Below are 13310 nucleotides of genomic sequence, written 5' to 3' on the forward strand. Positions count from 1 at the left end.
CAATTTCTATTCGAGGACAATATGTTCTATCGTGGACTGTTACCTGGATGCATTGCATTGAAGATTATTATTTCAGGCAAAAGAAGACGAGAATGCCATCAACAACAAAGAACTCGAGTCTAATGGAAAACGAAGGGAGTCAAATTTATCGAGGCAACTGCTGGCACAAAGGTGAGTCTTCTCGACTTCAAGAGAATATTAAAGCGACGCAATTCTAGGCTGAGACTTCAGTCAACAACTCGTCACTCAATTACAAAACATCGAATTCGCCGACTCAAGACACAACAAGAGTATCAAACCACAATTCAACTCGACCTCCTCAACCAAAACACAGTAAGTTTCCCTTCTCAGTATGGCTTCCCAACCCCCTGGATGGTATCCCGGCTGCCCCCAAGACCCGCGACCCTTGCCGGAGGCAACTGCACTGAAATATCAACACCTCTGCCCGGGAGGTGTCTTTCCTCCGGGTTGGAAACCCTTGCCGGGGAACACCGGAGCTACTCCTTCGAACCCTCCTCGGTCTGTTCCGCCACCTGCTTCGGTCGCATCGGCCTCCAGCTCTCATTACAGCAGCGGTTCTCGACGTGTTCCGGCCCCGGCATCTGTTCCATCAGGATACAGCTCTCATTACAGCTCGACATCAGGAGCACCGTCCGTTGCATCTGGCCATGGATCTCATCATAGCGGATACTCTCCGTCTGCCGCCGGGGCGCCCTCAGTCGTATCCGGATACAGCTCGCATTACAGCTCGACGTCAGGAGCGCCATCAGTTGCATCTGGTCACAGCTCTCATTACAGCTCAACAAGCATGCAACGCCCAGGCTCATCTCACTCGAATCGAGCACCGTCGATAGCATCTGGCCATGGCTCTCAGTATAGCTCAGCCAGCACTCAAAGGCCCAGCTCTTCACACTCGAATCGGGCACCATCTGTCGCGTCTGCGTACAGCTCGCATTACAGCTCAGCGTCAGGTGCACCATCCGTTGCATCTGGTGCTGGCTCTCATTACAGCTCAGCGAGCACCCTGCGGCCGAGCTCGTCTCACTCTAATCGAGCACCCTCGGTAGCCTCTGGTGTTGGCTCTCACTACAGCTCAGTCACCACTCAACGCCCAAGCTCTTCTCATTCTAATCGAGCGCCGTCGGTGGCATCTGGTGTCGGTTCTCATTACAGCTCAGCCAGCACTCAGCGGGCACCATCCGTTGCGTCTGGCGTTGGCTCTCATTACAGCTCGGCAAGCACCCAACGCCCAAGTTCATCTCACTCTCACCGAGCGCCCACCTCAGTTACGTCCGGCATGACAGGATACTCTGGATACAGTGGACACAGCGGCACAAGCTCTCGCCCTGGATCGTCTCAATTCATCGCTGGATTATCCATTGACCAGTTCGCTGCCGCGCTCGGCGCCCTTAATCTCGAACACGCCCAATCTTCCAGCGGGGCTACTCAGGGTCCCCAGTCGACAACTTCTAGTCGATCAGATGTTATCTACGTCAACGGCCCGAGTACCATGACTGTCTGTAGCGATCAAAGTAGTACTGAGGAGGAACGCGCTTACGATGCGTACATGATGTCACAGCCAAGTAGAGGTGGTACCTATATGCATCCAGGGGTTCCTGGAGTGCCTCCTTTCGAGGTAAAGCACCTCGACCGAGACGGATATCCCCGTGATCGAGTCCCTACTGCCACGCCGCCGTATTATAGTTCCGGCACTGCATCACAGTATGGGCCTGCCGCCGAATCACAATATGGCTCTATCGCCGGATCGCACTATGGGTCTATGGCTGGATCACAATATGGGTCCATCACAGGTTCCAGCTCCGTCGCTCCTTCTACAGTTCGGTATTCACCTTCCAGGTCCGGAGGCTCCAGGTCCGGATCACGTCGAGGCTCCGTCGCGGGCTCTGTTGCTGGATCCGTAGCACCATCGATCGCACTCTCTATGCTCCGGGGGCCCGAGTCCATTGCAGGCTCGCTCTGGGATGGTGGGCGGACCGTCATCGAAGATGATTCAATCTCAATGGCCGGATCCCGCCCCAGGGGTTCCGTCGCTGGGTCCGTTGCTGGGGGTTCTACGGCCGGGGGGTCCGTCGCATCTGGACGTTCTTCAAGTTCTCACAGATCTGGTAGTTCTAGGCGATCTTCACACAGTCGATCCGGTTCTGTTGCGTCGGGCAGCAGTCGTCAGTCATCTTCTACAGGTACGTCCAATATCTATTTTTCAGGACCAGGCTAACTCATCTCTAGCGGGACCGTACGGCCATCTGGCGGAATGGGTTCAAGGAGTCCAGCAAGGCGGGAATCCGCCTCGACGGTAAATGCCGGTCCCGAGGGGAACGTGTTCTGGCCAGAACTCCGACAAAACCTCACCTCAGACGCGGCGCTCGACAACTTCACGGTGGTCTGCCCCGTATGCGCGACGTCAATGAGGGCTGTTGAGAGCACCAGCCGGAACCTGGGCAAGATCTTGCACTGTGGGCATATGTTGTGCATGGAGTGTTGCATCCGTATTTGCGCCAACGTCGATGGCCGCCGCAGCAATCCGAACGGACGAAAGCCACAGTGTCCCATTTGCAAGGAGCCTCTTGGAAAGTACCCGAATTGTGGCCAGAGCTGTCTGGCTCCGGGAAGGGTTGGACATCCGATGCCTAGGAACATGGACGAAATGAGCAAGGTTCCTCTCACGATACCCGAGGGCGGTGCGAATCCGAGCTGCTGCAAGATTTGTCGGATCAAGCGTATCGAGAGACTGAGCAGGAAGCTTGTCCGCGAGATTGTGAATGACCAGCAGGCGATGGTGAAATGGACTCCAGCGGTAGATGCGGCGCGGCAGGATGAGAGAGACTGCAGCGATTATGTCGAGGTGCCGGAGTTGCAGAAGTTTCTTGATGTTTTGGCCGATGTGGTGAGGGATCCTGAGGTTTACCGGAAGTACACGAACCTACAGCCTCAAAAGTTTAGCCCTCCACAGAGTGCCAAGGCTATCATTCCTGACCGCAAGAGGGAGGTGTAGGAGGTTGGTAGATCTTGTATGGTGCGGCAAAGCAACGAGAAAGGCAGAGGGAAGATGAGACCAGGGGTTTCTTTTGTGTAATTCATCATAGACTTGGGACCGGCAGAACAAATTGGTCAATACCATTGCTTTTCGTGCAGAAAGCGCCCCATGTCTCTGTGTGCTTGGTGAACATGGGAGACACAATTCTGCACGTCATCGATAACATGTTATCATCGCAACTTTGAGGTTGGTGTATCATTAATGACATGGAGAATTTGCAATCGATGTGGAGGTTGGATGAACATGCCAATGACATTGGCAAATGGCGTCGATGTCTTGCTTGATGTCGCCATGCCAACACGTGGGATGAGGAGCAGCTGATAGGCATGCCCATTGTCCCGGATTGTAGGAGGTCCGAACATCAGTCTTGAAACTGGTTGCAGCTATTTTTTCTCTTCTCGCCAACTGGTTCATGTGAAACGTTAGCTCAACTGTGGATGCCCAGCCTGGCCAGACGCATCTGAGTCTGGGACGGACGGCCTGGGGATAAAGGAGAGATTGACCAAGTTCGCCACTCCGATTGATTATCAAGACGTCGCCATAGGTGATTGCGTCCCACCTAGACCGGGCTAGTCAAAATGACAACCATCAAGGGAGGTGCCGTGGTTCAGGTGAATACAACACCCAGACTTACGGAGATGTGGGCAGCGCAACATCCGCGAGATAACCATGAATTTTAGCATAGACAATTACGTTTAGAGTTGATGAATTATCAGACCAAGCAACCCCGTATGACATGAAAAGCGCATGTGAACATTTCTGCTGAATCTTGAGGCTCTTCTGGAACTGATCCTGAGTCCTTTCTGCAGGCGTCTTACACTGCATCAATTGACGTCGTGCTGCTCACTAAGCTACACAAAACATGCTATATTGCATAGCTGCACGACTCTTACCCCCTAATCAGAGCAGGCCATTGGCTGCATACAAAGAACGACTCAGTCAGCTTGAGCTTCGAAAAACTTGGAAGCTGCCTGTAAATGGTGTTTTCATTCGGGGGTTTCAGATCGCGGGCACTGGGGTTCCACTTCAAAATGTGTTTCTGCCGTCGGTAACCCGCCCGTTACAAGGACAGACAGGGGAGGGCCCCGATAGCACTCCGGGGCAATTGTCCAGACAGGATCAGCGACATTGTCCCTTATTAGCGCTCAGTCAATGCACACTTTTGAGTGTCACGTAAGACCAGGGCGGCTAGCTTGCTCGTTTGCTTCAAATCCCTCCTTTGCAATTAGCGGAACATTCTACTCTTTCGTCCTGATCCGTGTCATGTCGGATCGGCGCTGCCAATGTCTGCTCCGAAGAACCAACCCGGCTTAGCATGTGCGTTCGCTGACTCCGTCGGCCCGGGTCGGTGTACGAGTAGGTTTCCATAGCGGCCGCGCAGAAACATCCCGGGCCAATCAATCCTTTATGGTAGCAGCGCCTGGGAAACAACTTTCGGGAGAGGGAAAGCATACCCTCGTACTGTATTAATCTAAATGACAAGCGAAAACCTCATTCACTGTAGCAATGGGAGCGCGAGAGATCTCTTGGAAGTCTTGGAGTGGCCTTGGTAATCCGATCGATGCACCGGGCCATCTCTTGGGAAACGCTCTTGGCTTCAGGAAAGGCTTGGCCAAGTCTCACGAGCGATATTGCTTCCCGGAAAATGCAATTCACCACGAATCTGCCTCCGGACATTCAATAGCCAAAACGGTGCTGCAGCCGTTGATATGTGACAGGGTCGCAGATCTCGTCCCTAGTTGGACCCCCGCGTGCCCACATTTCAAAACGTCGCGGCTTCATCTATCTTTACAACTCACCAGAAACGGAAGCCATCAGAGAGAGGTTTTGCAGTAAACCACCTGAAGAGCTGAACCTCGGTGAGCAATGAGCACCTCGAGATCTTTTGCCAAGAGTTTGTATGGTTTCGGGGTGCCCCCGTCGCTGGCAGTCTTGGGACTTGGGTTGTTTCACCTCCGCTCAGACACTCTTCCCCGTCGCAACATGCCTACCAACAATACCACATTGGTCCCTGGCAAGACGCGGCTCTTTTGCCCCCATTTACTCTGAGCCCGGGTGCCAGATGCTAAGATCGCCCTGGACCTATCATCTCTTCTCACCAGGCACCCTGCACCGAGCTTCTATTTTTGCAAGAGCCGCTTGGTCTTGGCACCCGCAGGTCTTGACACGCATGATGCCGTCGCAGCTCTGGACGAGCAGGCCTGTCAGCTTTTTCTCCTCCCGCCATCCATCACACTCTCTCGATGCGACTCCACGAACCTGACTCCGTTTATGTCTAGTATTTGAACCACCTCTTGGCATGTCGTGGAGATTTCATTCATTACGCTCTCCCTCCCGCTGCCTTGCCACTCGTTGACGCGTGTGCTTTTGCCTGCTTTCTTCTCTTTTCCTTTATCTCAGCTGTGCTGTTCGTTTCTCAATCTCCTTGACGGAAAACCCTTTTCATTCAATACTACCTTAATAATCCTCTTGGGGAAAGAAAGATACCAACGGCTGCGCCGATAAAACAACTATACCTCTTATTATCCGAATCCTTCCAATACTCCCGCCAACATGCAGATCACCAACGCCCTCATGACCCTGGCTGTTCTTGCCATGGGAGTCAACGCCGCCCCCGCCCCATTGAACATCAACCTCGGTGCCTATTCGCCTGCCTTGGTGGTCGGTGATGGTGCGCTCACATTCTCTGGAGGAGCCGAAGGCGGCGCTGCCGGCGGAGGCAAGGGAACAACTGGCAAGGGAACTGGCGGTGGAAAGAAGGAGGGCGCCGCCGGCGGGGAGGGTGCAGCAGCCGCTGCTGCCGCCGCCGCCGGAGCCCCAGGAACCGGCATTGTGGCCGGACGTGATGTCAAGAAGGTGCAAAAGCGCCAGGCCAGCGGCTTCGACCGCGCCCTCACCTTTGCTGAGGCCGCTCTCACCAAGGGCCCCAAGGTGCAACTCGGAAACGGAGAGGGTGGAGCCGGCGTCGGTATCATTGTCGACAACAACCCGACGGCTGCCGCGCAACCCAACCGCGCAGCAGCAGAGTAAGGGGACCGTGTATTTTGTGTGTTTTCTTGCGGGAGAGCCGTCGCATAATCTTTCTAAAGTCCGATCGAAGTATAAGTAAGTCATTCTCCTGCTCGTGTCGTTGGTCGGCGCACTACGACGAAACTAAACACATGAGAGAAGCAAGGCGCTGACTCGAGATCCACAGATGCTGCCAATGATACTCTGTCAGAGAAGTTTGAAGTTCGCTCGCCTGGCCCCAATGATCGAACGCAATTCTTGTTACTCTTTGGTCATTTTGAACCGCGGACAAAAAACTCCTCCGGCCTCTCCGCGCGCCGCGCAGCGCTGCTTCCTGGCACCACCACCGACACCAGCAAAACACAACATGGCACGATGTAATTTCGTTCAGGTACTCTTATTTTCCTATTTGGGGCATTTTTGTAATATCAGGCGGGAGTTCTTCGGGGGAGTTTGGAAAAAATGACGCCTTGGGTTCGCGGGTGCAGGGGATCGATCGAGCACGATCAAGGACGTGACGACACCTGGAAATTGGTAGCGATGAGGCCGGCATCGCATCACCCGTTGAGGTAGCAAATTAACTTCGTCGGGATTCTGTTCATGAATTTGTCATCCAACCAGCAGTGAACGTGACGATAACAGTAAACAACACCAAGAACCGAGCAAACGTGTTGCTGCCTGCATGATGAGCACTAATGCCCGTGTTATCCGTCCGACATCGACTTGTTGGGGGCCAAATTCGCACATGCGAAAGAGGGTCAGCAACTAAGAAGTCGTCGTGGTTGATATACACCTGTCTCACTCGTACTTAACCACATGAGCACTCTGCCCACCCATGGTATCCGCACACCACGGAACCAGAGAGACGGGCCGCACCCCGTGTGGGTGTGTTTACGATGGACTTTCTGCGCGGTACTTGCTGGTGGTTGTCCCCAACTCCGCCGTATTGGCTCGTTTGTACCCCCAAAGCCATGCAGCTCAGCCCAACCATCTCGCGCGATTGGTGGATCTGCTCATGATCACTCAGGTTTCCAGTTTTTTTTATCGCAAAATGTTGACTGGCAGAAAATCATGTGGGCACACTTGCGAGCTTATGACACCACGCTGTCGGTCTCCCGTTGGCCAGCCTTGATGGCCCGCGTGTTGTCTTTGCAGCTGGCCCGGATGTGTCAGGCGCAAGCTGTGCAACATCGATGCTTCGGCTATGGGTAGTAGGGGTGTCAAAACAAGGTTAGTCGCGTCTTGGTTGTGTCTTTCGCCCAGTGCGCTTCGGGCCTTGAGGGGTGTGTCGCGCTGCAGTAATACTTGCAGCCCGTTCGTGGGGAGTCGCGCGTTCGTGTGTGCCTTACTGCATAGCAAGTCTGGCGATAGAACGTGTGAGTTGGTTGTGCCTTGGCAGGCAGCCAGCAGGCAGTGCGGGCACTACGCCAGGGTGAGATGGATGAGAAGCTAGTCAGGCCGCGGACCACAGCCTGCTTGAAGCTTCGTTGTGAATAAGAAGACGAGCTTTTGCACTTTCTCCTTTCTTTCGTGGCTTTCAGGCTGGTGTTCATCCATGTGTCAATCTGTCCCGCCTCTGCGTTGGCCCAGTTCGTCGCTTCGTTTTTGCCTTTCGGTACCTGACTTAAGAGAGACGGCAGCTCATCAGCCAACCTGATGTGATTTCGTCAGCATGCATATCTACCCTACTCCGATCTCGCAGCCCATCGGCGGCCTCCTCGGTCTTGCTGCCCGACAACAGGACGAGGAAGGCGTCCACGTGATTACACAAACCATTCGACGGCCGGCAACCACCTTTCTCACATACGTCACGCTCGGCCCCGGAGACCCCACTCCGGTTCCCGGCGCTGATATCCCGGAAACACCGGTCGCCACAACCCCGACGGCGGAGGCGCCGCCCCCGAGCCGGGGAAGCGGGTCTCTATCAAGCGCCCAAATTGGCGCGATCTTGGGTGGCATCGTCGGCGTCGTTACCATCCTTTTGATCGTCTGTTATTGCCTCATGAATCGTCCGAAACCAAGACATATATCGTACACTGGCATGTACGACGATGAGACAACGACTACATATTCTGAGTACTCAGTCAAAACGCCGCCGCCACGACCACCGCCGCCTGCGTTCTTCCCTTGGAACAGAAGGCCCGCCAGAAGACCTCGTCGCCAGCCGATGCCTTATCCGCCTTATCCTACGGCACCGGCCCGGCCGCCATTCACAGTGAATGAGCATGAGCCCTGGGTTGTAAACGAGCATGGTCCTAGGCGGACACAAAAGAAGGGCTGGCAAGAGCCTGCCGTCAAATTCGGACCGAAGAGACCAAGGGTTAAGGTCAACGGCCCTCCCCGTACAGAGCGGCCAGCGCCAAATCCGTATTACCAAGCACGGTGGACTCAACCTGACCGCTGAGCCGTGGCTCTAATTCTTTTGATACGTTACGCTGGCTTCATGCTGGCCAATGGTTTCGCGACCCAATTATCGGGTTCTCAAGACTATTCTGTTATCAGATGCAGCGCAGTGATGGCTGATCTTTATTCATTGCGGTGGATCTTTTTTGAAGTTGTGGTTGCTTGGGCCAGTGACGCCAATGGATACAAGAGATTGAATTGAGTGTTTGGGGCTAGAAGAGCAGCTAAACAGGTGGTTTCTTTTGTCTGTGACTGATACCCAACTCCAAGAATCGAATTTTCATTTTTTGTGCCGTTGAACGGCAACGAGCCTTTGGACTACGGTATGCCCGAAAGCTAGGACCGCCTGATATTTTTTAATCGCTTGATAAAATAAGAGATCGCCTAATTTTCCTGTGTCTGCGCGGCTATATTTCCTGTGCACTTAATTACTACTATCGAAAGCGATAGTAGCGACAGCGTCCATGAGGACGACTATGACGATGATAACAATAGAAGCGACGAAGACAACGGCGACGGCGTCAATGGTGGTGGAGTGATTAGAGTATAGCCACAGGAAAGATAATCGCTCTAGCACAGGAAAAATAGGCGGTCTCTAAAATAAACATCATCGCTAAAATTATGCAGGATATGTCCGCATGTCTTTCATTAAGAACTGTGATCGGTCTTGCCTGTTCCTTAGAGATTATGCGGCAATTAAAGGTTTCTTTCCGGTGACGAAGGCACTTTTTCGGTCAGCGTCGTCTCGGTGTAATCAAGGAAGGAAGCCTTACGTGTAGGTGTACAAGTGTATCTTATCCGACTTGAGCTCTTCTCTCACCAGAGCCAGTAGAACCTGAACTTCTTCGTTCTTCCAGTTACCGGCACGGGTAAACAAGGCAAGAGTGTATGCTTCCAAAGCCATCTCCAGGAACTGGACTCTGAACCACCGGCCAATTTCCTTCAGCTCTCGGTCTTTGGGCCAAGTACCCATGGGGACGACTCTCTGCATGTAATTCACGGTCTCAAAGCCTTCGCTTTTTAGCATGTCAGGAAGTGCAGGGGCAATGTCAAAACCCAGCGGGGCGCTCAGCTTCCTGAACTCGCTAAGCCACTGCCATGTTGCCGAGTCCCCCTTGAGAGTGTCGTCCTCGCAGAAGAAATTGGCTCTGCCTTCCGAGATCTCGATGCTGCCTCCCGGCTTGATGTGTTCATAGCATTGGTGGATGAGAGCTGGCCAGTTTTGCACCGCGCCAGCAAGAGTACGCGCGTGGATGAAGTCGAAATGGTTCTTCGGAAATGTCCACTCTAGGGTGGCGTCGTCAATCTCGAAGCGCACATTTGGTGGAACCCTATCGATATAAGACAGGAGATCCAGCTATCGACAGCGCCGCAACTCACCAAATCGGTTGAATCGGACTCAAGTCCGTTCCAGTAACCTCCGCTGAAGGGAACGCGTCGCCAATCTCAATGGCCTGAGAATTTCGAGTTAGTAAAACTGTGGGATTTCCGGTGTCTTAAAAGACAAACCCAAATACCAGTGCCGGTGCCAATATCGAGGATCTTTTGGGGATTATCCAAGTGAGTTGCACAAAGCTCGCCTTTCAGAGTCAATAAGAAGACATGATGTGTCATGTCAAGGCGTTCCTGCTCGGTCTCATCGTTGGGCAAGAGATACTGTCCAGCTCGGTATGCGTGGTACCGACGCCCATTTTCATATTCGTAGTCAAAGATCGAAGATGTCGCACTCGAGGTATCGGAAACGTCACTGGCATAGTTGGAAGCGGTGTCGCTACCAAGATCAGACTGCGAAGTGAGACTCGTCAGTTTGGTCGCAACCCTAATTAGGTGGAAAAATAGCGCACTTCAGCTTCTAACTCAGGATGAGTGTCTTCTGCTTCGACAGCTTCATCTGTTCCAGCAGCTCCAGCAGGGGACCCGGGTCCTGAAGCTTGCGGTGGTGATCGCGGGGAGCGTGTGCCGGCTCGGGACCCCGCCGACTTGATTGACTTCGGGGAGCCGGCGGCATCGGTGGCCCGTAAGGGTTCGTCTGTTGTGTAGGTCATGATCGAATGAGCCGGATACCCAAATGCTGCTAAATGGCCGTTCAGTAGCTCGACTAGACGACATGTAACTTGTCGATCTTGGCCTGTAAATTCAATAGCCTGGCTCAGGTAAAGGGCAAAAACAGTACGCAGCTACTGAGATTCACAACAAGTGGCAAGGAGGGGGAAATGCTGACTTCGTGGGGACATGAGATCAGGGAGGTGACATCGTTTTCTGGCAGTCTTCGGGCCCGAAAGGATCAACGGGGCTCGCCATGTGGCGTCAGGGAACACGACACGAAGATAACGCTTGTGATGATTGGATGACAATTGCTGACAGGCCATCAGCTTCCCCCAGGGAGGGCATTGGAGCATCGAGCGGGATCAAAATGGTGATGGAAAGTCGTCTGCTGAATGCTTCCTTCGTCACTCGTGCCATTGCCGACTGCAACCAATCGATATGCTGGGAGCGTCTAAGAAGGTTTTGTTCTGCTCCACGCTGAACCCTGCTAGCGGTATCAACTGAGAGGAATCAGGAATGGCGGCTCGATAGCGTCTTGCCAGTCACATGGTAATGGCGTTTTCACCGCTGGAATTCAATGATTTTTCGCGGGGTCACGCCATGCCTCAACCAGGTAGCGGGGTCATCGACACCAGGTCTTAGACTGTTCAAAATCTCACTGGTCACCTTGCGAGGACAGTGATCCAGTATCCTGCAGCATCCCTTGCATGTCATATTTGGACCACAATTGGAAGATGATGGATTGGAGCGTGATTCTCCTCCTGTTTGGAGATGGTCCTTTGCTGGTTTTCGTTATCAGCGCGATTCGAAGGGTCTTCTTTTCACCACTGTCCAAATTTCCAGGGCCCATATTTGCAGCGTTGACGTTGTGGAGTGAGTTTTACTGGGATGTGGTTAAGCGAGGGACATTCATCTGGCGCATCGAGGACATGCACAAGAAATACGGTCAGTAGAAGAACCCCTAAAGCCCCCTGAGTCATTGTGTCACCTTCTAACACGGCACAGGGCCCATTGTCAGAATCAACCCATATGAGCTGCACATCATTGATCCCGAGTTCTACGATGAACTCTACTCATCTAACAGGAAGTCCGACAAGTATCGGTGGTGGACCAATCTCGCCGGCGCGGACGGCAGCTCGTTCTCGACTGTGCCGCATGATCTGCACCGGCTGCGCCGCGGGGCTCTGAATCCATTCTTCTCGGTCCGCTCCGTGACCCAACTGGAGCCGCTGATCCGGTCCAAGGTGGAGAAGCTCTCGGCGAGGTTTGGCGAGATCGCGCAGACGGGCGAAGTGGTCCGTCTTGATGCCGCGTTCATGGCGCTGACGATGGACATCATATGCGATTACGCCTTTGCGAATGATCGGAAGTACCTGGACGAACCTGACTTCAAACTGATATGGAAAGAGACCATCATCGGGGCGTTTGAAGGCGGGGCTGTTGGTCGGCAATTTCCCTGGATGTTGCCGGTCATGAAAAGACTGCCCTTGTCAGTTGTTTCTGCGATGAACCCATCAGTTGGCCATCTACTTCGCTGGCAAGCGGGTGTTAAACAACAGGTTGAGCCAATTTTAGACGGAAAGGACAGCCAGCCTGGGGCTGCTTCGAGAACCATCTTTCATATGCTGCGCGACAGCGACTTGCCCCCAGAAGAGAAGACCTTGCAGAGGTTGTGCGACGAGGCGGAGATTTTGACTGGCGCAGGGTCTGAGACAACAGCCCAAACCCTCACTCGAATCCTCTTTTATCTGAAGTATGTGCCCGATACACTGAAAAGGCTACGAGAAGAAATTGATGCGGCGATGCCAAGAGCCACGGAGATTCTGTGTTGGGCTGACTTACAGAAGCTCCCTTATCTGGTGGGTTTCGCATCGTGCAAAACATATGCCTTGTTTCTCATTGATTCTCTACAGAACTCCGTCATTCGTGAAGGGCTTCGACTTTCATATGGAGTTACGACTCGTCTACCACGCATCGCCCACCACGACATCCAGTATGGTGAACATGTCATTCCGGCAGGGGTAAGCTACTGCCCCGGATCACCACACCTGCCCCGCCAACCACTAATCGCATCGCAGACACCCGTATCAGAAACCCCATACTTCGTCTTGATGCACCCGACAATTTTCCCGGAGCCTCAGACTTTTAAGCCCGAGAGGTGGTTGGAAGCGGAGAGACGGGGCAAGAGGCTAGACAAGTACCTCGTATCATTCGGAAAAGGTAGTCGGCAGTGTCTTGGCATGAAGTAAGCCGAACCCTTCCATGACAAACATCTTCGAGGGAGTTTCCACTGACACCGCTCTCAGTCTTGCCTATGCTGAGTTGTATCTGGCCACGGCGACGGTCATTCGCAGATTCGATTGGGAAATGTTTGAAACAACACTCGACGACGTTGTTTGTAAACACGACTTCTTCGTCGCAGTCGGGGACCTCGACACCAAGGGTGTGCGAGCGACCCTTTCACACCGACAAACCCACAAAGAAGCATGATCCCGGTAGCTTGGGAAGGATGCTTCACGAACACTCCTCAACACTAATTTCGGCTCATCAAGCGGAAAACCCTCAGTGGCCACACGCTTATCCATCCCCCTCAGTAAGCTTCTCCGCATCTCACTCCCCCATCGCGCGGGGTTGGACATGCGGGGCCGCGTGGTCCCAGGATTCAGCCGTAGGGCATTTTAACCAGTTCGACCAACAGTCAGAACGGGGGACCAGGTCGCCGTGGGCGGAAGATTGAGCAGAGAAGATTGCCCCTGGCTCCGCGAGAATTTTCACCGACAGAACCGAACAACCTTTA

At 53.4% G+C, this 13310-nt stretch overlaps 4 protein-coding genes across 4 annotated transcripts; 3 read left to right on the forward strand and 1 right to left on the reverse strand.

The window, feature by feature from the left end:
- Positions 1-2656: 2656 nt before the first annotated feature.
- COL26b_009857 (uncharacterized protein) lies at positions 2657-3013 on the forward strand (the record flags this gene model as incomplete). Its single annotated transcript, XM_053182572.1, has 1 exon — positions 2657-3013. The coding sequence occupies one exon, from the start codon at positions 2657-2659 to the stop codon at positions 3011-3013; it is 357 nt and encodes a 118-aa protein (XP_053033478.1).
- Positions 3014-5608: 2595 nt separating this feature from the next.
- On the forward strand, positions 5609-6085 carry COL26b_009858 (uncharacterized protein; the record flags this gene model as incomplete). Its single annotated transcript, XM_053182573.1, has 1 exon — positions 5609-6085. One exon carries the CDS (start codon positions 5609-5611, stop codon positions 6083-6085), a length of 477 nt encoding a protein of 158 aa, XP_053033479.1.
- A 3151-nt stretch (positions 6086-9236) lies between these two features.
- On the reverse strand, positions 9237-10512 carry COL26b_009859 (uncharacterized protein; the record flags this gene model as incomplete). The annotated part of the gene is made up of 4 exons (XM_053182574.1): positions 9237-9798; positions 9848-9921; positions 9977-10252; positions 10312-10512. 4 exons carry the CDS (start codon positions 10510-10512, stop codon positions 9237-9239), a joined length of 1113 nt encoding a protein of 370 aa, XP_053033480.1.
- Positions 10513-11442: 930 nt separating this feature from the next.
- Positions 11443-12538, forward strand: COL26b_009860 (uncharacterized protein; the record flags this gene model as incomplete). The annotated part of the gene is made up of 3 exons (XM_053182575.1): positions 11443-11458; positions 11519-12266; positions 12427-12538. 3 exons carry the CDS (start codon positions 11443-11445, stop codon positions 12536-12538), a joined length of 876 nt encoding a protein of 291 aa, XP_053033481.1.
- Between the last annotated feature and the right edge of the window lie 772 nt (positions 12539-13310).

Source organism: Colletotrichum chrysophilum (assembly GCF_026319265.1).
Source record: "Colletotrichum chrysophilum strain AFK26 chromosome Unknown scaffold_99, whole genome shotgun sequence".
Classification (NCBI taxonomy): domain Eukaryota; kingdom Fungi; phylum Ascomycota; class Sordariomycetes; order Glomerellales; family Glomerellaceae; genus Colletotrichum; species Colletotrichum chrysophilum.